The sequence below is a fragment of the Pteropus alecto genome, unplaced genomic scaffold (assembly GCF_000325575.1).
Source record: "Pteropus alecto unplaced genomic scaffold, ASM32557v1 scaffold81, whole genome shotgun sequence".
NCBI lineage: Eukaryota > Metazoa > Chordata > Mammalia > Chiroptera > Pteropodidae > Pteropus > Pteropus alecto.
This window is the reverse complement of record NW_006433378.1, coordinates 16,605,757-16,633,231: the sequence shown is the minus strand read 5'-3', so window position 1 is coordinate 16,633,231 and position 27,475 is coordinate 16,605,757. Positions and strand designations below refer to the sequence as shown.

General features: G+C 41.1%; 1 protein-coding gene across 7 annotated transcripts in view; it reads left to right on the top strand.

Annotated features, from left to right (window-relative positions):
• Positions 1–21,264, top strand: part of APP (amyloid beta precursor protein) — a 239,864-nt gene extending 218,600 nt beyond the window's left edge. For 4 of the 7 annotated variants that reach the window (XM_015586510.2, XM_015586508.2, XM_006908243.3 and 1 more), the window contains 4 exons: positions 1,956–2,009; positions 8,409–8,509; positions 11,215–11,361; positions 20,061–21,264. In XM_015586510.2, the coding sequence (XP_015441996.1) occupies positions 1,956–2,009; positions 8,409–8,509; positions 11,215–11,361; positions 20,061–20,162 (404 nt within the window). In that variant the 3' untranslated portion in view covers positions 20,163–21,264. The remainder of the gene's footprint in view (positions 1–1,955; positions 2,010–8,408; positions 8,510–11,214; positions 11,362–20,060) is intronic. The other 3 variants (XM_015586511.2, XM_015586509.2, XM_015586507.2) reach the window with 1 other exon arrangement.
• Positions 21,265–27,475: the final 6,211 nt, after the last annotated feature.

Here is a 27,475-nt window from a genome sequence, read left to right as displayed (position 1 = left end):
ACAGAAAATAAGTGTGGCTTTAAAGTGGGCCCTGGGACTGGACCAGCTCTGCATCCTGCATTTATATCACAGAGCCACATGCCCCCATATGGTTTCTGATGATTTAACCTTCAATGAAGGCGGTCCCCACTTTGTCACTTGTTTGCTCTGTAAGTGTGCTTTCGTGTGTTCTTCAACCGAAGCGCCATTTGGGGCCCTGTGAAGAAGCCCTCAAAAAGTACAGTTATTTTTCAGTCGACTCCCATTTTACACGGAGGAATACAGCCCCTTACTGTTATGTGGTTGCAGATGGGGAAAAAAAAAGATGAAATATAGAGAAACGGCATTGTTCGAGTGTACGTGTGAGTCACAGATGGAAGTATGTTTTAATCTATTAATAAAGTGCTAGAGGTTAGCCCTCACAGCAAGAGTTGTTATAGAATATTTCATAAATAGGATATTTAATCAATTCACTTTTATAGTATTTGAGAGTTTCTGAAACACATTTAAAAAATTTTTTGTTCCTCACTACAATTAGAAGATGCAGATGTTATTATTTCTATTTTACACATGAAAAAAACAGCCACAGAAGCGGTCATTTGCCCAAAGCCACCTACGTTGTAAATGTTGGGTGTAACTGCCTCCACCCTCCTTTCTCTACCAGGATGCCCATCCGCATAAGAAGGGACCAAATCACGTTTCTTTTTTGATTCATCCAAATGTCTTAATATTCTCAGAAACATTACTTTCTCATATTTTGAAGACTTGGCATGCTGATACTTTTCCCTCTCTATTCCTGCCAACGGGTGGCATTCGAAATCGGTTTGGGTTTTTAATCCCACCTTTGCATGCCTGAGCCATGCACATCAGTAAGCTGTACGCTCTCACTGAAATCGCTAATGCAAAAGCCATCCCATCGAGCACACCTCATCTTCCCACAGACACCTCTGCTCACTTTTCCTTACCTTCTGACCTTTCTGTTTCCCAGGCTTTACCGAAGGGGCTTTTCCCCTTTCTCCGCTTCATTTGCCCCATGTCCATTTATTAATCCTAAAAGCTTTGTTTCTCTCCCCTGCCTGTTTCTTCGAAGACCAGTGTTCAAGTTCAACTTAATATTTTCTGAGAATCAGAAGCACTTTGGAAATAGCAGCTAATGGTAAACAGCACTGTTGTGCCTCCTGCACTGCCTTCTTTGGGCCAGACCCAGAATATTCACAAAGGGAAAATTGTGAAAGTCAACAAATATGAAAGGAAGTATTCACATTTCACACATTTCAACTATATGTCATCTATGAAATAGAAACCAGCCTTGAGAGAGAGAGAGACAGATAGACAGACATAGAAAGAGAGAGACAGAAAGACAGACAGAGAGAGAGGCTGACTTTCTGGTTTACCTCTTTTACCCTCAAACTGGGAACAGATTTGATTCACTAAATAGCAGATTATGTGGTGAAACTTTCCTGTCCCAATAAATTCATATTTGCATTAGCCCCTGGGGATTTAATGGAGTCCTTTTATAGTTAATTAACTGGAAAATAAGATAAGATTGGACAGTGGTAAAAGGAGGTATCTTTAAGATTTTCCGCTGGGCTGGGTATAATAGATTTTATTTCTAATCAAAAGCCAAGAAACTATCTCCAAATTCGCTGACAGGAAAATCCAGACCCCCACCCACCCCCACCCCCACCCCCACCCCCAGCCCCTCTTCTTTGATGTTGCTGCGCATCCTGGCGAGCGCTTTTATGAGAAAACTAAGGAGCAGGATTGGCACATCAATAGCGATACGCCTTTTGAAGTGGTGCCCCTCCCGCTCCTCGATGCTCTGAATTAACTCGCTGTGGTTCTTTTCCAGCTGCTCCTTTTTTTTATAACTTGTGTATTGCACATGCTTTTCCCTGCTCTGTGTTCAGGAGCCACGACTTAACCATCTCGATTTGTCTTGTTTGCTTTCCGTGTCTCTTGCTTCCTGTGCCCAGTTGAGCCTGTCGACGCCCGCCCCGCCGCCGACCGAGGACTGACTACTCGACCAGGTACAGCCCGGTTACCTTCTCCCTCTCAGCATCTTGCGCTTGCGCCTGAGCAGACGACAACCCCCCTCTTCGTTAGGAGCCTCTGTAAAACGCAAATGCCCATATTGAGAAACGGGATTTGAAACCGCCATGGAAAACTACGCTTTTTAAAAATTCTCCTTTGCTTTTTTCCCTTACACTTCATTTCTTGATTTTTTCCCCCACTTTCTGAGCTTTTCCTTTCAAACAATAAAAGACAGCCCTTTTTCTTCATCTTTTTTAAGTGGAAAGGATTATATAGAGTCTGTCCTCAGAAATGGAAACCTGCATGGCTGCAGACTCTGTCTGGTGGCACCTTGTTTACTGCGATGAACATCTCATCCACGCTTCCCTTCTTGTCTGGGCTCTGGATGGTGCTTTTCTAACTAAACGGGGCTCAAACTTCAATCCGTTCCTCGAGGGAGAAGTGACTTTCTAAAAATATCAGAATTGGAGTATCTCCATGGCCCAGAAATATGTACATTTTCTCTTTTGTGTGTTGTGTATACTTATGCTCAATGAGTGGCTAAAGCGACACAACAGATGTACGCGCATAATTTCTCGTACAAGTCCTTTATTTTTCATTCTGCTTAAAATTCCCATTAATACCGAAATGGATGCTTCTTTTTTTTTTTACAGTTTCCCAAGCATTAAGAAGAAACATTTTTCCACTCTTTGTTCTGTATTTAGCCTCTGTCTCAAATTTAGTTTTAAGAATAATGTCACGCCACAACAGAAGCACAAAGACGCCTGATTTTGACTCCATGCACAACCTCACCCAACTGACAGCAGTCAGAATTGTCAGTGACTCAAAAAGAGGAAAGAAATTACTGACTTGACAAATCTATATATTCTGGGGAGATTTTATTTCTGACAATGCATACCTTTTCCATATTTATTTTCTTCTCTGTCCTCATAATGTCCCCATGCAGTAATCAAGGAACAGGAAATCAACTTTGTTTGAAGATACTAGGACACGGAGGTCCCTGGTTGGTATATAGTCAGTGTGGGGCCAGGAGCAGACCCTGCCCGTCTCTCTGCCAGTGCAGGCTCGGGCCGCTTCTTTCCCCAACCACAGTCATTGGTGAGAACTCAGAGTCTGACTTGTGGTGTCTTCATACCTCTGTACCATGATTAACAAGGCAGCAGAGACACTGGAGCAACACATCTTGACAGCTGATCTCATTGATTTTACGAATCTCTGACTGTAGGGCTTTTCAGGGGAACACAAGTTATAGTAAGTCAGACATAGCCTCGGCTCTCCTAATGCCTTCCTTATTGCCACTGCCACACGAATGAATTTCAGGGAGCCAGCAGGTGACACTTCCATTCTGGGGGGCCCAAGGCTGATGGTCAGCTTCATTCTAACTGCAACCAAGACCTGCCCAGGTTGGTCATTTGCTTTAGATATTTTTTCATGGTACTTCCTACTTTATTTTTAAAGGAAGAGATGCTTTTCAACTATAAGCGTAAAATATGAATTAAAATTTCATTCACCCCATTTTATTAAGTTCCTATATTGGGCAAGCTGGGCCCACATATTCTCTCTTTTTTTTTTTTTTTTTTTTTGCAGTCAAGTCGGGGACACCACCAAAGTCCGGGGGTTTTTTTCCATTTTTAAAAACTCTAACATAAAAAGGAATTTTCCATTTTTGTCCAACAAAAACATTGCTTTAAGGGAAGAGCTAGAGAATAGTTAGAGGTAATATGTAGATGGAAGGAAGGTGTATCTAAAGTCTTTGTTGTAACATCATCATCATTTCATTTTGATATTTTGCAAAGATCGATGCATATTTAGAAAGATTAGATGGAATTAGAAAAGCAAGGAAATATGAGGTACATGAGGTATAAACCGGGATGTCGGTGATGTGAGCAGGTGGGGCACTAACGGAAGAGAGTGTTAGCCAGGCACTGGCCGGAGATGAGCTTCGAGCAAGATTTTGAACAACATCAGAACTGGAATATCTCCTTGGCCTGGAAATACTTACATTTTCTCTTTCGTGGGTTGTACATACTTATTCTCAATGAGTGGCTAAAACGGCACGAAGGTTTTGAGGCATACTAATCGGCAAAGAAGAATGAAATAGTTCTGTACAGGTGAGGGAAGGGCTGAAGCCAGGCTCCCTTTCTTATACTACATAAGGTGGGTTCTCCAATAGAAGAAGGCCATAGCTGGGAAGGAATGCTGGGATATGAGGTGAGGAAGGTTCTAGTGAAGGTATGTTTATGAATAGCTATATTTGCTGGATATGTATCGCGACATGTACATGCTCTCTGTTTTTGTGTTTATAGTGAGTCTTTTAAGAATCTGGACCAATTTCCCCATTTTGTAGCATTAGTTTGGGTTTTTGCGTCATCACGCTTTATAAGGCTGCATATTGGAGTCTAATGTGCTAAATTATATCTTTAGACTTTCCAAACTTAGAAACCCTTCCCAGGGTTGTCACATCTTGTATCATGTCATTCAATTGATGGCATTGTTTTTGAATAATCACTGTTGTCACTCCGAAACAAGTAAAGAAAGGGTTTTTGTGTAACTGTGACTGAGGAAAATGACTTCTCCTTGACTTTCATATCTGAAATACCAGATAGGAAACTGTAACTTCTAGAATGTAGTCAGGTACAGAATACAGTGACGTCGGTGGTGATTTCTGAGCATAGAGGCCGTGACAGCCACTCCCCTTGGCTTATTTCCAGAGAAAAATAGACTCCAAAGGACAAATTACACCATTTGACCAGAATAAAGAAAAGAAACACATTAGCAGCCTCTTCACAGGGGTGGAAAACGACTCTTTCCACTATAAGTTACTACCACTCTCTCCACTCCTAACCAAGGAAGCCAGGCCCCTGACCCCCCCGCCATGTAGGGGCCTCGTGAAGGGCGTGCCTCCCTCCTCCCTCACGGGAACAACAGGCTGTCCTCACCCACCATGAGTTGAGGGACTGGAGTCACACCAGGGCTTAAAAGGGAAGCAACTCAGAAAGCACGTCAGGTGAGCCTGTAAACAGAGGTCCTTGCGATTTATTTAAATCTTCTCATCACGTTTTATTACGTGCAATATCAACTTATTATCAATGACGTTTTCCTATGGCAAGGTTATTAATTTCTCTCCCCTTTTAGTGAGACTTGCTTCATATGTAGAAAGTCTTTTCACGAAATGACTATACGTGCTGGACAAAAATGAACTAGCAAGAGCTTTTTCTGCTGAGAACCTCATAAACTGTTGAGCTATAATTTACTGTTGTTCTGAACGTGAATTTGGATTTTTTTTATTATTATTTATTTTTTTTTTTTTTTTGACCATGAAAAGTATTCTTGGTATCTTACAGAAATAATGTGAGCTTTTAAAATTTTGAGCGGAGAGCTCAGTCTTTACTTTTTTTTTTTTTTTTTTTTTTTTTTTTTTGATGTGATTCTTTGGTCTCACATATCTAAAAGACAAGACTATTCAAGAGAGTTTTCTTAAAATCTCAGAAATATACTTTTAGCTATTGCATTGCTACATCCTGATGACAGACAAGGGTGAGGTATAAGGAAATTAGTGTGGTTCTGCAAAGATCTTGGATTTAAAAGGGCTGGTAAAAATATACCGTCGGTAAGAAATAAAAATGTGTTAGTGTCACAGCCCCATAAAAGTTAGTGTCAGAAAGATAAAAATATACCATCGGTAAGAAATAAAAGTGTGTTAGTGTCACAGCCCCATAAAAGTTAGTGTCAGAAAGATTAGAGGCCAAATGAAGTAAAACTTAGGAGAAAATGCTAATAATTTAAAGCAAGAACATAGGACTAGTGAGCCCTGTAGCTCTCAGGACAGGGTCAGGGAGAGGGCCAGTTAAAAGATAAGAGAGAAGCGGAGACTATCTACTTTGATTGTGCTTTTGTCTTTTATATTTGTAGTAAAAAGAATGACCTTAAGGTAAAAGGAAATTAAAACTCAAGGTAAGTTTTTGTCTTGTTCATTTGTTGCTTTCAGTTTTATAGCCCACTTATGAGTGAAATCATGTGGTTCTCAACTTTTTCTGACTTATTTCACTTAGCATTTTTATCTCAAGATCCATCTGTGTTGTCACATAAAACCGAAAGCAATAAACAAACAAGACAAACAAAAACTCATAGACACAGACAACAGTTTAATGGTTACCAGAGGGAGGGGGGAAGGAAGGAGGTACATAAGGGTCAAGGGAGTCAAATATATGGTGACTGAAGGAAATGTGACTTTGGGTGGTGAACACACAATGCAATATACAGATGATGTATTATTGAATTGTACACTTGAAACCTATATAATTTTATTAACCAGCGTCACTCCAGTAAACCTAATTAAAAACCCAGGATAGGTCAAAATGAGAAAGGAAAGCACTAGCCCCTTGTATTAGTTATCTATTGCTGTGTAACAAATAACCCCATAACTGAGCAACATAAAACAAGCGTTTAGTTTCTTATAATAGCTGTAATGCTCAGGACATCAAGCATGGTTCAGCTGGGTGCTTCTGACTCAGTCGCTCATGAGGTCGCAGTCGAGACATCCACCCGTGCTCCGTCATCTGAGCACTTGAAGCTTGACTGGGGCTGGTGGGTCTTTTTCCAAAGTCGCTCCCACCTGGCTGTTGGCAGACCTCAGTACCCCACCACATGAGCCTTTTGATAGGGCTGGTTGAGTGTCCTCACTCAAGCAAATGGCTTTCCTCAGACCGAGAGAAAGGATAAAAAGGAAGCTTGCAGTGACCTAGTCTCAGAAGTCATCCCCCATCACTGTCACCATACTCTATTCATTAGAAGCAAGTCATGACATCAGTCCACACTCAAGGAAAGCGAGTTAATCCCTCTTGAAGAGAGGAGTGTGAACAAATTTTTGGATACATTTTAAAATTACCACCCCTCTTTACCCAAAGTTCAAAGTCCTTATGACCCTGACAAATCACAGGCCGAGAGAACTTGAGGATGAAATCATAGAACCTGTTCTCCAAGGTCAGGGAAGACAGGGATAAGAAATGTAGTTCTGACAAGCAAGAAGTCTACAAGCCAGGTGTGGCCTGACGTCAGGTCCATTTTTGGACAGGTTGCGAACTGGAAGCTTTGTGAGCAACTGGACAAGGCATCTGTGATATGTCTGAACCAGGTCAGGTTCCCAAGGTCTTGTCCAGTTATCCTTCCTTTTTTGTATAGACTGTGCCGTTAGACTGGCATATGAGATGCTGTGGACATTGTGCTTTTCTGTTTCAGCCAGGTGTGCGACAAGTTTCACAATAGACAAGATGGTAAGGGTGTCTAAACAAAGAGTGAGAAATTAGGTCCCATGGGAGCTGAAAGAACTGGGGATGTGTAGCCTGAGTAAGAGGGAATTGGGAGCATGATGCTCGAGCCTCCTCGAGCCTCTGACCTGTTCAAGGCTATAATGCAGAAAGGAGGATTCAGCTTGCGCTGTGCTGAGCAGGCTTGGAGAAGTCGATTTGGACTCAGTGTGAGACAGGCCGTGCTAGCAGGCGAAGTGAGGTCTTCCTTCCTCTTTGTCCAAGCAGGAGCTGAGCGTTGGCCCGTAGTTGGGAATGCCAGAGAGATGAGTTTAAAAACCCTTCTCATCCTAAAGTTCTGACTTTTATTGTTTAAATACTACACTGTAAAAACTTACATTTTATACTTATTTTATTTGAAAAATGAAATCCATTATGACAATTAGTGTAAGAAACATATAAGAATTTATAGAGAAGGAAGAGTCAGTAAGTCTCAAAGAAGCTTTTCAAAAATTATGTATACTTTATTCAGCAAATAAACCAGTTACGCTCTGTCTCTATAACTAAATCACTTAACTAAATAAATGATAGGATTTTTATAATGCTTCGCTGCATAGATACAGGAACATAATTTATTTGTAATTGGAACAAAGCCTCAAAGTAGCAGTTTTGTTCTACCAGGTAATTAATGCTCATTTTTAAAGGCTTTTGTTATTTTTTTCTGAAGGAATAAGAGCACATGCAAAAAGACATATAAGAGGCTAAACATAAACCCCTAAACCAAGCCCGGCATATTCCAGGAACAAATTCCAGGCCAAACCCTCCTCCCCTCCACGCCCCGCCAACGAGCATTTAACTTCTGTATTTCCCCATTTTAAAAAAATGATAGCATGTGTTTAAAGGCAGTAGACACCTTAACTTCAGATTTCTTTAATCTTTAATCTTTTTTTTTTGTTTAAAATAAGTAGTGGTTAAGGATTTAAATATAAGGTGTCATTTTTCTTCAAGAAAGTCATTAATCTCTTTTCATCTAACTTTAGGCCTAGAAAGAAGTTTGGGGTAGGCTTGGTGTTGCACGTTATTACAGATAAAACGAATGGACTGTCCTGCGCATTTTAATTATGCTGTAACACTTATGGTACAATGCAGGTTCAGGGTTGACAAACATCAAGACAGAAGAGATCTCTGAAGTGAAGATGGATGCAGAGTTTCGACATGACTCAGGATATGAAGTTCATCATCAAAAATTGGTATGTAAAGTGATTTATCTCTTCCTGCCACTCTGTCTTGCCAAATGACTTAACGCTTGTTCTTCCTGTGCCAGGAATCCAGTTAAGGAAAAGATAAAAACAAAAATAGAACACCTGCTTACAGGATCGTCACGAAAACACGAATAAAGGAAAAAGTTTCCTTACATATAATATTCTTTGTGTTTGGATGGCAGCTAAGCCCACACAGGGCTTAAAGGAGAATTAATGTCTGTTATAGCAGCTATTTAAATTAACTTCCATTCTGGATTTTTAGGAAAACGGGTTTATGGTAGATTTTTTTGAAGGATCAAAACCTCAAAAGCGTGCAAACGCCCCTTAGTTTCGCAGAACACTTTTTATGGCCGTTTTCTTAAGTTGTGCACATTCGTAACTCTCCATTCTGCTTCTGCAGCGCTCCCTCTTGCCCTTCCTTCCCCTCCTCTCCGCAGCTCCTGCATTTTAAGTTCTCTGCAGGGTCGGGATCTTGGGTAGGATTTTTGGGTCTCTATCGAGGCAAGGGGAGGCAGGAGGTGAGCAGGACTACAGGATGTTCCCAGCTCGGCTGTTCGTCGAAAGGCTGGGCAAGGAAGACAGCAGTTTACTTTTCAGGCGAAATCAACCCCCTACCATTTTTATTTCTAAATGTTAGAATTGGAGTAAATCAAAAAGCAACCATCTCCTTTGCAGGCAGCTCTAGTCTTTATATCAAATCTAATTCTTTATCAAAAGCTTCAGATAATTGAAATCCTGTGTGACGTTAGGGTTCCTACCATCTTATCAGTAAGGACAGTAAGGGGGTTAAATTAATAAAGAAGATAATTTTATTGCACATGCAGTGGTGAACAAGAAATGGTAATAAAATTCTCATAATAATAATTAATAATAATAATAATAATAATGTTTTAGTCATGTGTCTTATCTCTTTCAAGGGGGAGCTGTCTTTCCAAAACTCATAAATAAAACTTATAAGTCCAAGTTTTTATGCTACAAAAGAAATGCCTCAAAGTATTATTTATCTTTCTTTTTCACTCTAAATAATTGGAGCAAATCAAAGATTGACTTGAGATATAGATTTGCAGTTCAACTCCCATAATCTTTTCTTGTAAAAGAACATTTAACTTTTTGGAGCTTGGTTTTCATTGGCAACTTAATCCAGAATCAGTTATAGAATCAGGGGCACCCTTGATCCGGCCGATGCTGAAGAGGTTAAAGGAAAAACTGGGGAAACCGCCTAAGAGGTGTGAGCTCCTGGAGCAGAGAGCTGAAGATTAATGTGCTGATTTGCATTTTCTGGTGCCTGTGTCATAAAAGTCCATCACCGAAATTACACTAACTCCTATAATGTGACAGTGACTAATGGCGACGGCAGCAATTAGGAGAATCAGTTCCCTCTACTGAACTAGTTGATAAGATAATGCACTGTAATTAGTGCAATGAATATTACAAAATTACAGTATTTTCTTAAAGACATAAGAAGATGTCCAGACTTGCCTTTATTCCTGATTACCTCATACTTGTATCATTAGCTAATTAATGATTTGCTTTTTATAGATGTGTTGAGCTAGCATATTTGTATAGAAAGGGGAATAATTATGAACCGTTTCTCATTGTGTTGCAAATATACCATGAGAAAAACTCTTAGAACTTTGCTTTATCTGCTGTATGTTATAATTGCCTGTTCAGATTGCTGGAGTGTTAGTTTTAGTTATGAAAATTGGTCATTTTACTATCTTGAGATTATATTAAAAGAATATTTAGGGAAGTATTTTCATTCATTTATACAACAGATGTGGTATATGTTTAGTAGTTGTTCTTTATATATACTGCATGAGATCATCTCTTTATATAACAAGATAGAAAAGTTGTAGTGTGCTTTATAATTCCATTTAAGTAGGTAAATTTGAAAAAATGACTTGCTTTTATAAACAGTATGAAAGAATGCAGTACAATAAATTTATCATATTGAATAAATTTCTTCTTTATGATGACCTCAATTCTTTTTATACTTAATCTAAATAAAGAGCAAGAATACGCAACATTTTTAATTGGGATTCTGGAGATAACATAGTAAGAAAGCATGGGTTATGTGTGACTTCAGATTTTAACCTTGTTGCCTACTACTTCCCTTTGAAATAACTATCTTTTACACTTTATGCTTCTCAAGGGTAATTAGTGTCCTACTGAATTATTGTAGCTAAAAAGCAGGTAACAAGATGTCTTTTTTCTTCCGTTTTACTCCTTTGTTTCGGAATGCTTATTCCTATGTATCCTTGTCCCTCTAAGGAAATTCAGGCATCTGTGGGCTTGAAAAGCACCTAAGGCATAGTTGTCATGCATCAGGTCTCCCACTTTTAAACCTGCTGTGACTGGGAAAATGCCAACCTCCTTTTATATTCACGATTCATGCCTTTACAGCTTTTGACAGATCCAAGACTTACCGAATTTCCTCTCACCACATTTTCTACCTGTCAAAGAGTTTCAGGTCTCCCTTGGCTTCTGTTTTGCCCCTCTAGAGACATTCTGGGAAAGTAGATTTCCCAGAATAGGAGAAGCCACAAATGTCATTCTTGGTAAGCAGAGTGTTTGATTTTTTTTTTTTCGAGTATGCATCAGATAGAGGAATGACCAGCATTACTAAAACTTTTCACATACCTCATCCAAATGACTCCTGAAGTTACAATCTCTTCTCTTGGTTTGTTTTCAAGGTGTTCTTTGCGGAAGATGTGGGTTCAAACAAAGGTGCAATCATTGGACTCATGGTGGGCGGTGTTGTCATAGCAACAGTGATTGTCATCACCTTGGTGATGCTGAAGAAGAAACAGTACACATCCATCCATCATGGTGTGGTGGAGGTAGGTAAACTTGGCAGCATGTTTGCAGGTGGGAGTTAAAGACAGACTACGAGGGGGTATTACCTTGGCGTTAGACTAAGGGTCATCCAAGTATCTCTTTTTTGAAAAACAAGCCATGTTTGTGTATGGACCTCAAGTTGCATCTCTTTTTGCTTTGATTGTTAGTCATCTGACTTACAGATACTACGATCAGGGCATTGGGGTCGTGAGCTGCTACACCAATTTCTTATAATTTGTATTGAAATATCAAAATAATATTAATGATAATACCTGGCTTGAAAAATTGTGATTACCCTCAAACATTTTTTTTTAAGAAAAAAAAATAGAAGTTAAAAATGAAAAAGTCGGAAGCTGCTTTTTCAAAAAAAAAAAAAACCTAAACATATTTATTCCCATATGTTTTGTGTCTTTAGTAGTCTAACCTCTAACTAAAACTAGGTAACAGTGAATAATAATTTTCAGTAAAGAGTCTTAACTTTAAAGTTTTGCAAAAAAATCACATCGTACAGCCAAGCAGAACATACAAGATTATTCAAGATGTTCTTCAGCCTGTTACCCTGCACCTCTCACACCATAAACATCTTAGTTTCCGGCTCTTAGGACAGAGAGAAGACCCGCCAGTGACCGTCACAGTTACTGCACGATTTTGCTTCCTCGAAACTCACAGGCCAGTCTGACTGACGTGACTGTGTACAGCACAGAAGCAGTGGATATTCTAATAGAAGAGCAAGCTACGAGCTATTCGAATATGACTTTTTAAACCTGTGACACAAAATATTGAAACATAAAGTTTGCAAATAAGTTCCTTTTATGTATTTAAAATATAGTCAGAGACAGGGAACCTCATGGCACTTGTAATTTCTTAAGAAACAATTAGAAAAAGTGAATGCATCTTGAGAGATGTCGAATGTTTAGAGCTGAAAGAGATCTCAGTGATCATTCAAATTGATCTCATTTTGCAGATGAGAAAAGAGACTCAGACAGATGTGTTCACCCAGTGACAAATTAAATCGGTCCAAGTACACATTTCCCCACGTCCTTTCCATTGTTTTTTTACATCAGAGAAAAGTCCAAATATTCCCAACAAGTTAAACTTCTCATGAATCCCCAGGAAACGTGCTCCAAACCATTCTTGATTATAGGGGAGCAGGAGCCATTTAAATATGTTAAATTTGTGTTGAAACCATAAACCTCACTTTGTTCAGCACTTAAAATCTCCAGGCCACTTGTTTACAGGAATTGCTGGTGGAAATTGGTTTTGAGTCTTGTTTTCCTTGTCTATATGGGTGCGGATGTGCTGTCCGGGAAACGGACAGCAAGACGTAAAAGAACAGAGTGATTGTCAGACAAGGGTGTGAGCACATAAAATGAGCAGTGACGTCAAGTTTGGGGACTTGCTCTTTTCATAATAGTATTTCTAAGCTCGGGTCCTTTGAAACAGTGTAAGACGTATTATTATTATTAGCATCAGTTTATCTCATTTCTACTCCAAACAATTTTTTTTTTTTAATTTTAATTTCATGTTTGGCAAATAAACATATATTCATGTTTGAATAATTCAGAAGTCCCCTTTCATTTCTTTAATATCATTGTATGTTTTATTTGCCTTGGACCGATGACTCCTATCCAAGAGGCAGCTTCCTTTTTAGCAAAGTATCTGTCTCTGGTGCCAAAAGCCAGAAAAGCCTAGACAGCGAGTCCTCCTCACTCAGTGTTATTGATAGGTTCTGGGACTTTAAGCAAAGCCAATTTTACCAATAGTCGAATTGATAGAAACAAGAGTTAAGTTACTGCAGTCTCTCATCGACACAATGAAACAACGCTGAACGGAACTACTGCATAGATTTGCTCAAGCTACCCTAACAATGCCACCAACAGGGCGGCTTAAACAGTAAAAATGTATTTCCTCGCCATTCCAGAGGCTAGACATCTGGGATCAAGGCGTCGGCAGGTTTGGTTTCTTCTGAGGCCTCTGTCCTTGGCCTGGAGACAGCCTCCCTGTGCCTTCACCTCTCCCTCCCTCTGTGGGTGTCTGTGTCCTTATCTCTTCTCATGTAAGGACACCAGTATTACTGGATGGGGACCCATGTAACCTGATGACCTCATTTAACCTGAATTCTCTCTTGAAAGACCCTGTCTCCAAATGCAGTCAGTGTCGTGTGTCCTACTGTGAGGTACTGGGGGTTAGGACTTGTGTGAGTTCGAGGGGGAAGCAGTTCAGCCCACAACAGAGCTCAGTGATGCTGGGCTGGAAAGAGGCCTCTTGCTGGGGCTGTCTGCCATGATCAGACAGGAGACCTGCCAGGTACTTATTTTAAAAGGACACCAGACCTAGGGACATAGACTTTCCAAGTAGCTAGCTGGGAATCAGAGTGTTGAAAAAATTTTCCTGGCTGAATCAGACGTGCAGGGAATTTTGAGAATCACCCATATATAGTATAGTATTAACACTGCTTCCTTTTAGTTATCTGGGGAGTAGAAAATGATATTTCTTGTCTCCAAGATAACTAGTTATCTATGGTTATGCCTTTTAAGCTTTCTCATATCTATCTCGGTTAAATGTTTCTTTTGATGACCAAGAAAAGCCTCCTTGGATTTGAAATATCAGAGAAAAAGCTGACACTTCAACACTTCCTAAAAAAGAAAAGGAAGTAATTTTTAAGCCAAGAGGCATCCCGAAAGGAGCAAACTGCGGGGGAGGGGGTGGTCAGTCATTTGGCTCTTCTTTCGACATTCACTTGGCCAGCTCCTTGAGAACAGCTAGGAACCCCGCAGGAGTGAGTACCCCGCCTCGTTTTGTTTCTTGAGCAACACTTTGTTGAGCTCCGTGCTGAGCTGTGGACAGCGGTATTGGACTAGAACTTCACCTAAGGTGCTGTCCACCATCCCTACCCACAAGAGGTGCTAGTCTAGCTGGAGTGGTCGAACTGGGACACACAGAGCCGCAACCCAGCCTGCGTGCTCCGGCGGTCTCACCTGTCCCAGGTGATGTCGAGTGCTATGGGATTTCAGGGCCCATTCCTCTCAGAGCACGCCAGAGCCTCCACTCAATGGGAATGACTCTACAGATGATCTCTGCCTGTATCTTAGCAGGCTCTCAGCACTCAAGTACCTGGAAATAAATTTATTTCCAGCTCTGATTAGCCTACTTCATTAATGAGTAACCCTCCTTCAGTAAGAACAAACATGAGTAAATGAATATTTCCAGTTGGACTGGCTTAAGTCTGTCAGGACAAAATACAGTCGTACTTAACACCATCCATGTGGTCGCCAGGAAATCTCTTGTTCTTAGGGTGAAAGATTCCGATGGAAAGTCACAGAGATGTAGAAATGAAAACAAGCCTAGTAGTCTTATTAAGAGAGTTGCTGCCAGCTGGAAATGAGCAGTTGCTAGTTTTCGTTTTTAAAAATTAAGCAATAAACATTGATTTAATGATTTTCTAGCCATGAAGCCAGAGATTCATTCTGTAAGCCATTAACCATGCTTTCCCAAGGAGATGACTGTGCTTTATTTGTGCCTCAACCCATGGGTGGCACGATCGTCCTTGACACACGGCTTCCCAAACATGCCCACCCTCTCTGGTGGCCAAAGAGCCTGACCCAGGCTCTGTGTTAGTAGCGGATGGGACTTTTCTACACTGATGTCGATTGATACTGGATACTTAAAAATATATATTGTAGCTCTTTCCACTCTCCATTAAAAATGAAAACCTCATTTTTCATTTTGAAAAATGAGGGGAGAGGGAGGGTTAGGACAGATGTAGTTTAAGGGCACAAACTTGCAATGAGCAGTAAATAAGTCCTAGAGATCTCATGCACAGTATCGCGAGTGTAGACAATATTGTATTATCAAACTTGCTAAGACACTAGAACTTAATTATTCCAACCATTAAAAAGAAAGGGTAATTCTCTAACATGTTAGAGATACTAATTATCACTACAATGACAGTCCTATTACAGTGCATAAACATATAAAATTAACATGTATGCCTTAAATGCACATAATGTTGTATGTCAAATATATTTCAATTTTAAAAATTTAGGGGAGAGAAGGGCACAAATTCTCTCGATTATAGGGTGGAAATTTTTTTTCGCAGATCCGATAGCTACAATACCGGTAGTCTCCCCAGGTCCCCAGTCACCTCATTAATGATCTGAATGAGGAGAGAGGTGCTCCTGTGGCTTTTTATGGAGCGATGGCACACAACTTTTTCTGATGAACGTGCCATCATGCTGGACACATGATAAAAATACTATGTCCATAGGGGTCCTTTTTCCCTGGCAAGAAGTCAACCGCCCCCCCACCCCCACCCCCAGGATGGAGGTCCCTAGCAACCACTGAAACAGGTGTCATGGAGCAGCTGGACAGAATGTGGAAATGGGAAAGTGAAGATAAGCAGTGAGGGTGGACTCGAAATCTGTGCATGATGTGGCGCAAACAGCAGGAGGACAAACTGGAAGGTCAAAGGCAGGCATCGGAAATGACGACGAAGGCCGGCATGGGAGGCCTGGAGCCTGCGTGAAGAAGTGCTCAGTGTCGGCATTAAACATAACTTCCTGCAAAGAGATGGGCTTGTCGTGAAGGAAGGAACGTTTACACAGTTGAGCGGGAAACCGACACTGGGAGATCACCAAGAGGGACAAATGGGGACTTAAAACTTGGTTGCTATTCTCCTTTATTTTTCTTCCCATGTTACTGACTCCTTTGCTTTTCTAACCCTCGGCCGTTATCATGTACCCTTCAGTTGATCTTATCCTCCTTTCCTCACTCACCTAGACGACCTGACATGGAAAATCTTAGCAGTCGGGATTCTGTTGTTTGGTCTGACTCAACGCCATGCATTAAAGGGACAGCCGCCTGCGCATGTCCTTCTGGTTGCTGTCCAGAATAAAATTAAAATGTGTTCACTGGCTTAAAGTACCTACATTAGAGATAGCGCTGGATACAAGAAAACTAGAAACTGAGGAGACCGGAACAGAATTTTATCTCTGTAGTGTGATAGCAGAGCTGTAAATTCCTCTGGATATAGTGCTGGGATAAATGGATCCAAAGAGTCGAGTTCAGAGAGAAAGGCATAGGAAGACTTTAGCCAAAGGGTCTTCAAAAGGTCTTTCCCAAGGCTATGTTAGGACAAGGCCATCAGGCCGTTTGGGCTCAGCTCTTTACAGTGTGGAGCCAGGTGAGGCCAAGCTGCGTGCATGGCTGTCATGAAGACTTCAGTTCAATTATTGCTGCCCGGTGGGTGGATGGAGATTCTGTAACTTCACTGTTCTGTTGTTCCTTCCGGAACAAGCACCGCTGGCTCCACCTTCCCCCAGCTCTGCTTTAAGGGAGATAATACTGGGGTGCTGGTGCAGAGGCCCCGTCTGCACAAGGTCATAGGGACCGGCCTTCGTGGGGCAGCCCGCGTGGGGCTGCAGCTTATCCGTGAGTGACAGTCGCTGGGCCCTGCTGGAGAGGACGGTCCCCCTAACCCGATGCTCTTCCCTTAGAGGCAGGTTATCCACGGACGTGAGTACTTGGTGTTGCACGTTTCGCTTTCAGGGAGTTGGGTATAAAAAGCTACAATCCAAACCCCTTCGTTGCCATTTCGTGAAGATAATCCTTTCTCCTGTAGCTGCCGAGCCCTCTGGGGTCTGAGGGCCAAGCCATCCTCTGCAGGAATGGCGAAACATGTCCTGCCCTCCCAGCGGCCAGAGGTAGAGGGTTAGCAGGTAGAAAAGAGGGCATGGAAAGACGGGAAAGTGAGAGGCCCGGCTCGCATACTCCGCGCCTCGCGTGTCTGGCAGGGCTCTCTTAAGCGTTTGACTTTGGACTTCGAAGAGGAGACAGACTGGAATTTGCCAGGTGTTCCTCTGTCCTTGATGAATGCAGATGACTGTCGACAGCCAGTGTGAGGATTGATGTGGCTCCTGGAGGAGATACAACTACAATATTTCAACAGTCAAGCAGCGTTACGGCTTTTTCTCTGCACTCAGAAACATAGCAGCTTTGTGCTTGATCGCCGCAGCGAGATTTTTTTTTTTTTAACCTCGCCATTCTTTGAAATCTGAGTTAAGAGGTGGCACAGAGCAAAGAGATGCCCAAGTCCGAATAGCATACAGCAGCAGACAGGCTGTTTCCTGGCGAGCAGGTGTGGAGAGTGAATGAAATCTCTGTTGGTGCCAACCTTTAATGATGGTGCTCTAACTTACAAGTCCGTGGCTATTACACAATTGCCAGTTAAAGCAAGGTGACCTCATTTGTTGACAACAGAACAGATCAAAGGAAGCGGAAGGGATGGGGAATAGTCTGTGATTTATTCCCATGAGGACAGTGGTGCTGAGCGTCCTTTTGAACAGTGTCTTCTGAGTATTGACTCTGGGCGAGAGCTCGTTGCTGGCTTTGTTCTACGGGAAGATGCCCAGGCCTGTCGCTGGAAGAATCTGAGGACTTGCTGTAGGAAAATTCAGGCAGCTCTGACAAGACCGTAGAATGAGACTGTTCCATGGGTGGGAACTTAAGAATCAGAACACCTAATGGGACAGCGCGAGGGAGCGCTATGCTTTCCTGTCCCAGCTGCCTCGGGATTAGCTGAGATGGCAGTTTCATCTCATGCCCAGACTAAAAGGAGTCAGTCAGCCTGGGAGGTGGGGTCGAACTCCGTGACCATGGGAAGCCAGAGCATATTGACAAATCTTTATTTTAGTTTCATTGAGACATGGTTGACATACAACATTATATTAGTTTTGGGTGTACAATGATGATTTGACATATGGTACGTATTTCAAAATGATTACCACAATAAATTTAGTCAACATCCATCACCACACATAATTAGGAGTTTTTTTCTTCGATGAGAAGTTTTAAGGCCTATTCTGTTAGCATCTTTCAAATACGCAGTACAGTATTGTCAACAGCAGTCACCAAGCTGTACATGACGTCCCCGTGACTTAGTTATTTTATAACTAGAAGTTTGTATCTTTTGACCACATTCACCCATTTCACAGCCCCCAACCCCACCTCCACCTCCTGTCTCTCTGGCTCCCACCAAAATGTTCTGTGCCTATGAGTTTAGGTTTGTTTGTTTGTTTCCAGATTCCACATATAATTGATATCATCCTGTTTTTATCTGCCTCTGACTTATTTCGCTCTGCATAGCACCCTCGAGGCTCATCCATGTTGTTGCAAATGGCAGGACTTCCTTCTTTTTCGTGGCTGAATAACATTCTGTGTGTGTGTACACACACATGCCACATTTTCTTTATCCATTCAGGTTCTTTTCATGTCTTGGCTATTGTAAATAATGCCGCAGTGAACACGGGGGTGCAGATATCTTTGGCATTGTGATTTCATTTCTGTGGAGTTGCTGGAGCATATGGTGGTTCTATTTTTAGTTTACTGGAGAATCTTCATACTGTTTTCCATAGTGACGGCCCCAGTCTTTTAGTCTAAATCGTTCATTAGACTGTATGGTCTAGTCATGATGTCATAACAAGCTCCATCTCTAAACCTGATGCCTCAGAGCCAATGCTTCTGCTCTGGTGTTTTTCCCTTGTTGGGTCACAGTGTGGGGTGAGAACCATGCCAGATCGGATGTGTTGGTGAGGCAGGAACTGAGTGAGGAGCGACATCATCTTCTGTACACTACATCCCAACTTTTCTTTAGAAAAATCTGGTTAAATTTGTGTCAGCGGTCTTCATCTTCCAGTGATTTTGCAGAAGATAATTTTTTTTTAATACCTAAGTTTTTATTCCTTCAGGAAAGAGTTAAGTCCTGCCTCTCTTCTGGGCGCTGCGAGAGCTACAGCAAATACACGAGAAACCTGCACAGTAAAGGCAGAAACACACCTTGCCCAGCGGGCAGAGAGTAATTGCTCCCACACGGCTCTGTCTTAACAGCGACACTAAGAGGAAGTGGGGGGGGGCGGGGTGGCGATGATGGACATGACAAGTTTACAACTGTTGGCCTGCTCTTAGAGATAAAGCACTACATCAACAGTGAACGTCTATTTTTAAACCTTTAGCTGGACATAATTCTGTAGTATCTTACTGCTTGCTTTAAAAAAAAAGAAAAAAAGGTAATCTGTAATCTAGAACAGCATGTCCTTGCTATATTTTTCCTTTTTTTCTGTGCTAAATAATAACCTCTTTGATATACATATTTATTTTAAATTAAAAGAGTCTCAGGTCTCTCTTTAATATATTAAAATTAGTAAAAACGGGCAAATTAAAAAAACACGGGGAGATGATATGCAGTCCAGAATCGAGTGTCTGGCAGTATACTTTGCTGAATTTCTCTTCGCGATACTCCTGGATTTTTTTTTTTTCCTTGTTTACCACCACACTTTCAAGTAAAGCATTCTTCCATCGTGGTTTTTTGTCCTTTATTGAACCAACAGGGAGGAAAAAAATATTTTTCACTCTAGATGGATCCAGCTACTGTTGATGTGGGGAAGCAACCAATGAGCACTTTGCAAGCCTGGCCAGCACATCAAGGTTTTCAGCGCCACCTGGTGGCTATCTGGAGCATCTGCGTAACTGGTGGGCACAGGCGGTTTGCTCCAGATATCGAAGTGCAGAAGAAAAGAGTAGGTACCCTGCAGTCGTGGCCAAAGAAGAGTACCGTGCACCTCATCTCCTTACAGCTTGCCAATGTGCACTCTTTAAAGACTGGTTGGGGTTTTTTAACTCAGTTTTCCTCGTGCTCGCTTTCCAGGTTGACGCTGCTGTGACGCCAGAGGAGCGCCACCTCTCCAAGATGCAGCAGAACGGCTACGAAAACCCGACTTACAAGTTCTTTGAGCAGATGCAGAACTAGACCACCGCCGCAGCAGCCTCTGAAGTTGGACAGCAAAACCATTGCTTCACTACCCATCGGTGTTCACTTATAGAATAACGTGGAAAGAAACAGACCCTTTCGTTTTATTATTTACTCATTTATCGCCTTTCGACAGCTGTGCTGTAACACAAGTAGATGCCTGAACTTGAATTAATACACAAATCAGCAATGTATTCTCTCTCTTTACATTTTGGTCTCTACATTATTAATGGGTTTTGTGTCCTGTAAAGAATTTAGCTGTATCAAACTAGTGCATGATTAGATTCTCTCCTGATTATTTATCACGTAGCCCGTTAGCCAGTTGTATATTATTCTTGTGGTTTGTGACCCAATTAAGTCCTACTTGAAATATGCTTTAAGAATCGATGGGGGATGCTTCATGTGAACGTGGGAGTTTAGCTGCTTCTCTTGCCTAAGTATTCTTTTCCTGATCACTATGCATTTTAAAGTTAAACATTTTTAAGTATTCCAAATGATTTAGAGAATTTTTTCCATGATTGCATTTTACTGTACAGATTGCTGCTTCTGCTATATTTGTGATATAGGAATTTATTCCTTTGTGCCTGTTTTATGTGCACACATTAGGCATTCAGAATTGAAATTTTTTTGGTCCCTGGGTCTTTGGATCTTTGATAAAGAAAAGAATCCCTGTTCAGTGTAAGCACTTTTATTGATGGGGGCGGGTGGGGGAGGGAGTGCTTTGCCGGTCTCAAATTACCAAGAATTCTCCCAAAAATTTTCTGCAGGATGATTGTACAGTCATTGCTTATGACCATGATAGCTTTCTACACTGTATTACATAAATAAATTAAATAAAATAATCCTGGGCAAGAGTTTTCTTTGAAGAATGACGAGGGACAGTCAATATTCAAAGTTATTTTAGGTAGAGAAAAAAGAGGCAGATTCATTTCAGTTTCCTCTCACCAGTCTAAAACATTTTATTCGTGATACCAAAAGATGGAAGGACAAGGGGCAAAATCAGGGAATGGGGAAAGCATGCCTGGACAGACCCTCCTTTAAGATTTGTCTTCAATTTGTATAAAATGGTGTTTTCATGTAAATAAATACATTCTTGGAGGAGCGCCATCGTGCTGGTGTGAATGATTCCGTGGTGACAGCCTGTGGATTATTTAGTCATCTAAAGACTAGTTAGGAACCTCATGGAACCTAATGATGGGCATCCATACCTGTTGTGTCTCAGTTGCAAGTTTGAGAAAGAAATTGGAGCTAATGTGCATCTCCCAGTGCTAGTAAAATATTGCATGGACCTAACTCACAGTTTTTATTCAGCTCAAAGTATTTTACTGCCATATCTTGGTCCTCAAGTTTTTCTCTGTCTTAGTCTATCCAGGCTGCTATAACAAAATCTCACAGACCGCATAGCTTATAAATAACAGAAATTTATTTTTCACAGTTCTGGAGACTGGAATTCCGAGATCAGGGTGTCAGCGTGGTCAGGTGAGGCTCTTCCAGGTTACAGACTTCTTGTATCCCCACATTATGGGGGAGGGCAGGGATGGGAGGGACCTTTCTGGGACCTTTTATCAGGCACCAATCCTAGTCATGAGGATTCTACCCCTGTGAGCTAATCACCCCCAAGGCCCCACCTCCAAATGCCCACATTGAGCATTAGGATTTCAACATAGGAATTGGGGTGCGGAGGGGAGGGAGGAAGAGGTTACATAAACACTCAGACCATAACAGCCCTGAATAAGATAGGAAGAATATTATATTTTCCAGGGAAATAAAAATATTGAGACCAGCTGATAGCTTTCTGAAAAGCAGGAATTTTGAACCCTGGCACTGTTGACATTTTATAGAGAATAATTTCTTTTTTGGAGGGGAAGGGACCGTCCTGAGTACTGCAAGGTGCTTAGCAGCATTCCCAAGGGTCTCTACCCACTAGATGCCAGTAGCACTTCCGGTTATGATCATCAAAAATGTCTCCAGATGTTGCCAAATGTCCTGGGGTGGAGGGGGATGCCCCTCATTGGAGAACTGCTGTATATTTTAAAACAATGTCATACGTACATGGTGTTTATTATTCCAGAGGTCTAAGAACACGTCGACTCGTGAGTTTGCAGTGTTGGGCTTATTGGTATCGGGTGAATGTGAGACTCAGCCAGCACATTTTAACTTTAGATTGCAACCTTTTAAACTAAAACACTAAGCACAGAAAATCGATCAAGATCATTTCATCGTGTCACTATGCAGGATGAGCAGGCTCAATTAAAACTCTTCTGAGCCTGTCCTCTCTTCAAAATAGTCATGTCCCTCATGCTATTACGGGCAATTAGATATGACTCTGAAGATGTGTAACCCGTGACAATACATATGTGTAAACTACAGTCCCATTTTGCCTGACCCAAAGAGAGGTAGCTAATGGAGTAAAATTAGCCCAGAGATAATAGTGTATTTCCAATGACACTAATGAAATCCGACTTTCTTAAACGTGTAGGATGTTTCTCCCAGGCCAGCCTTCAATCCCACCAACTGTAAGCTTTAGCTCTCATCATGTCAGAGCTAATGAAAAAAATAAATTTAAGCATATATATGATTTATGAAAAGAAAATGTAATGCCTTACAACCTTGGCTCTCAAATTGAGGTCTATTGAAAGTGTACTCCAGATATTATCGTATTATGATCAAGTTGGATATTCTTTCATATGTTCAAGGGCCATTTTATAGCTCCGTGAATTTTTTGTCTGTCTTTGGCTCTGGGCTTGAAGTCCGCTTTGCTATCAGACTTGCAACCCCCGCCGTCTTACTGTTTCCATGTGCCCAATGGATCTGTGTCTACTTTATTTTCAGCTTTGCGTTTTAAGCGCGTGTCTTGTATTGGGTTTTTGCTCTATGAGCCAATTGGAAAATCTTTTAGTAGGCAAGCTAAGCCCGTTCAGTTTTATGGTATGACTGCTATGTTTACTCTCCATCGCGTCATATCTCGTGTTGTAATTACCGAGTGTATTATTATATTTACTGTGTCTCTGTCGGGGGAGGGCTCTTGGTATGCACGTGTGTGTGTGTGTGTGTGTGTGTGTGTTTTATAGGAAACTTTCATACTAGTGATTACTTTTGCACTAATGCTTTTTGTGCGCTCTTAATTTTTTTTCTTAACCTTTGCCTGTCTTTTCTAAATGACACTCTGACGCCTACCTACCACCTACCTAGTCAGCAGTCAATGGTCTTACTCTCCCTCTTTTCTCTCTCCCATTTTTTTCAGTTGCATTTGTTCTACTTAACATGAATTTACATGTTTTTCTACAACCACGAACACACTATTTTTCGTCTAAGCTCTGCAGTCAAATAAGTGAAACGCTCCCCTTCAGACAACTTTCGGTTGGTGAAGCTCACCCTCCGGTGAATTTGTCTGCCAGAGCCCATGTGTTCAGCGTTCCTGGAGTTCTGGCAGACTCAAAACTGATCGTCTACCACCTTGAAACTTGAAGGACAGTTTTTTCCTAAAGTTTCTTGAAAATGCTGCTCTATGCCACTTCCTTGCATCTGTATTATTTTTGAGAAATCCGAGGCCAATGTACAATTCTCTTTCCTTTGTAAAATTTTTTTCATTTTTTTGCCTAAGGGTCTGAGAATTTTCTTTGTCTTTAAAGTCTTAAATTTTACAAAGCTATGTCTCAGAATTGGTTATTCGTGGCCAATTTTCCTAGCCCTTTCAATGTGTAGATTCAGTTCATTTATTTCTGGAAATTTCTCTTAGAGTTTTATATTCTGTTCCATTTTTATTTTATTCTTCAGAGACAAAAATAATGTGACCTCCCAGCTTCCTTTGCCTCGTTTCCATTTCAACCTCTTTCTGATCTTTTTTATTTTCTTTATCTCATTTTCATTCTCTCGGTGGTTTTCTTTCTTTTATTTGGCACCCTTTATTAAGTTTTTATTTTAACCCTTCGGGCACCTTGTAATCTGTTCCTCCTTACTGGTATGGCTATGTGATTTTCTTCTATTTCTTTCCTGAGTTCCTGCAGCTCTCGTTTCATTTCTGGTTTTTTCTTAATTTCTCTACTTAGTTTTTGTGTTTCTGGTTCACAGTATTTTCCATATTGCCAAATGCATGTTGGAGAATATTTAATTAATATGGAGTGTTGTGTTACAGTTTTCCTCCACTTCATGGTTGTTTAGAGGGGGGTGGGGTGGTCACTTTACCAACAGAAAATTTTTTTTTATTCACAACTTCCGACTTTACAGTCGTTACGGAAATAGCTCTTTTCTGTTCCCCTTCATTTCATGGGCAGGGTGCCTAGTGGAGGCACATTCCTCTGTAGGATCCTTCATTTTGCTCCTTATTTCCTTCTTTTTCTTCACTGCCTGTCTCCCCTCTTCTTCATTTATCCGGCTCTCCCCCCAGAATCCCTGCTTCTCCAAGCCTGGCCTCTGGCACTGCGCACTTTCGCACGGGGGCCTCTCTGTAGCCAGAATTGAAATACCAAGTCCCCTTCTATATTCACTATTCTTGTATGTAGTGCTTCACTTAATCTTTTCAGGATGGTTTCTTCTGCTTTTTCTCCAAATCTTCTTTTTTCCCCAGGATTTTCAGGCTCCTTCCTTCCGATTTCTGCGCCCATTGGCTTGTGGTGGCTGTAGCAGGCCAGCAGGGGGCACTCTGTTGGGATTTGTTTTACGTTTCCTCTGCTTACAATTTGCAGGTTGCAGTTTCTCTTCCTCTTAGTAATGCTGAAGAGGGAGACTTAATCATCATTACTAGCAAATCCCCGCACGAGTATGTTTTTTAAAGTTCCCCAGGTGATGTTAATATGCAGCCAGGATGGACAACCACTTGTATCACAGTGTGCTCTTAATTGATTTTATACGTATTGTCTCAAAAGTTCTTTGACTTTCTGGCTGTGACTGTCGTTTGCCTCCTACCTGAGTCCTTCATGGGCTGCTAGTCTTCGGATCTGTGTTTCCCAAAGCCCTCGTTCATTCACCTGCCTCAAAATTACCTGTAAGCTTTGCAAAAAAAAAAAGAAAGAAAGAAAAAGAAAAATGCAATTTTCTGGATCCCGTCTTGGACCTAATGAGCTAATCTCGGGAGACCTAGGATTCTGTATTTTGAGTAAGCCCCGCCCCCATGGTTATATAAGTCAGGAAGGTCCTAAGAACGGCTGCTTTGTATGTTGGTGGACCCCAAACTTTCGGCCTTCGGTTTCCTCTTCCATACACCGACTCTGAGTAATCTCAGCTACATGGAAAAATTAGTTATAACTACAAAGCAAAAGCTCAAACTAGACCTTTTCCTTGAGTTTCAGGCCCAGATTCCTATTTTGGTTTAATAACATGCATTGTGTTTATAATTACAAAATGTGGCAGAAAAAGGATTCACTCATAATCTCACCATTTAGATAGAAGTACTGCTAATACTTTTCCAGATACACTTCAGTAACATAAATAGTAATATATACTTCAGTATATATGCATTTATCTCACTTGCCTTTTTTTCATATCTTGTAGCCCATATCCCACTTTTCTACTTACTTTAATATGTGCATATTCTCAGGTCACTTAAAAATTCTCTAAAATAATCATTTTAATGACTTCATAAAGATATTCATCTTTTTCAGCAAATAATGTTTGAGTCACTATCTTTTACCACAAATTATTGTTCTGTTTAGTTTTTGTTTTTGTTTTTTAAAGACAGTTTAGCATCTTCTTGTAGACATTCGAGCCAGGTTCTGCCTCAATGGGGCCTCAGTTTCTTCACTTATAAAATAAGATAAAAATAAATTAATAAATAATTTTTTAAAAAAATAAAGTACTTTTTAATAAAAGTATTTTATACAGTGGTCATGATGATTAAATTTGTTAATATACATTGAGAACATTGTCTGATATGTAGTAAATGGTACATAAGTGCTAGTTCCTCAGGAGAGTGACCAACTAATAGAAGGGTGTTTTTAATACTTATCTCTTCATTCATAATACCACATTGATTTTGAAAAAATAAAGTCTCACTCCCATTAGTAACTTCTCAAAGTACCACAGGACTAAGAGGGACCTGGGTAATATCATGTATCGCCAAGCTGAAATAAAGAGAGACTAATTTGGGCCAAACTGTTTAACCACATTATTTTCCTGTTAGGCTGGTCACTCAGGAATAATTCTCTTATAGAGGATTCTTGAAAGGTCCCTGAACCCATTCTCTTTTATTCTCACTCCCTTATCCACAAATACAAGGATCCTATGGTGGTGCAATCTTCTGCATATATGAAAAATTGCAGCACAAATAACTTATGTAATTCCCTGGCTTTCATTATATATATTTACTTTGTGGAATACGTTTGCAGATCAAATCAGAATATGAAGCTCCATCGTGGCTATTAAAGCAACAAAATCTGGCCTCTAACTTCTCCAGCAACTCACAGTCTGCGAGGCTAACTAGCAGGGATGTCTCATTTCTCCATGTGCTCTCTTTGAAAAGGTTTCAAACTAACTGACTTCCAAAGTAAATGACTTTAATGGTCAATAAGTTTTCTTGAATAACCAAATATTCTTGGAGAACCTGTTTTACATACTCCAGAGACTGCTACAATTCTTAACCACCCTGAACTGACTGAGTTTTTCCTAAGCTGAACTGTTTCTCCAAACTGAGAACCTTACTCAGTGATCCCACTTCCCTCCTCCAATTTGTGACATGCTTCATCTTGGGTCATTTGTTCACATAAGACAGTTATGGAGTTCCTACTCTATGCATTCAGATAATGCCCAGGGCTGGGGCATACAGTGGTTTAAAAAAAAAAAAAGTTCTACTCTCAAGATACTCTCAAGACCTCACAAGTTAAATCTCCAAGTAACCATTACTACCCCAAGCAGTGATTGCACATAGACTTTTATTAAGCCACACATGTGCAGTCTGGGTGGCGATCAGTAGGGAAGGCTCATGTCTGCTCCCTATAGAACTGGGATATTCAACTGAAAAGTGGAGAATCTGCTTCGAAGACGGCACACCCATGTGGCTGGGGAGGCGGCGCCAGCTGTCAGCTTGGAGTTTGGCTGGGAGGGTCAAGTCCTCCCTACATGTGCTGCTGCTTCCTGCGGCCTGGGCTTTTTCATAGCATGGCGGCAGGGTTCCAAGGGTGAATGTCCCCAAAGAGAGCAGAAACCGCATTGCCTTTTAGTTTCGGAAGTTCCATGACATCGCTTCTGCCATACCCAGCCCAGGTCATCGAGACCATCACAAGGGTCTGCCCAGATAAGGAAAGGGGACATAGACTCCACCTCTTGATGAGAAGCATGTCAAAGAATTTGTGGACATGTTTTAAAACCACATTAGGAAA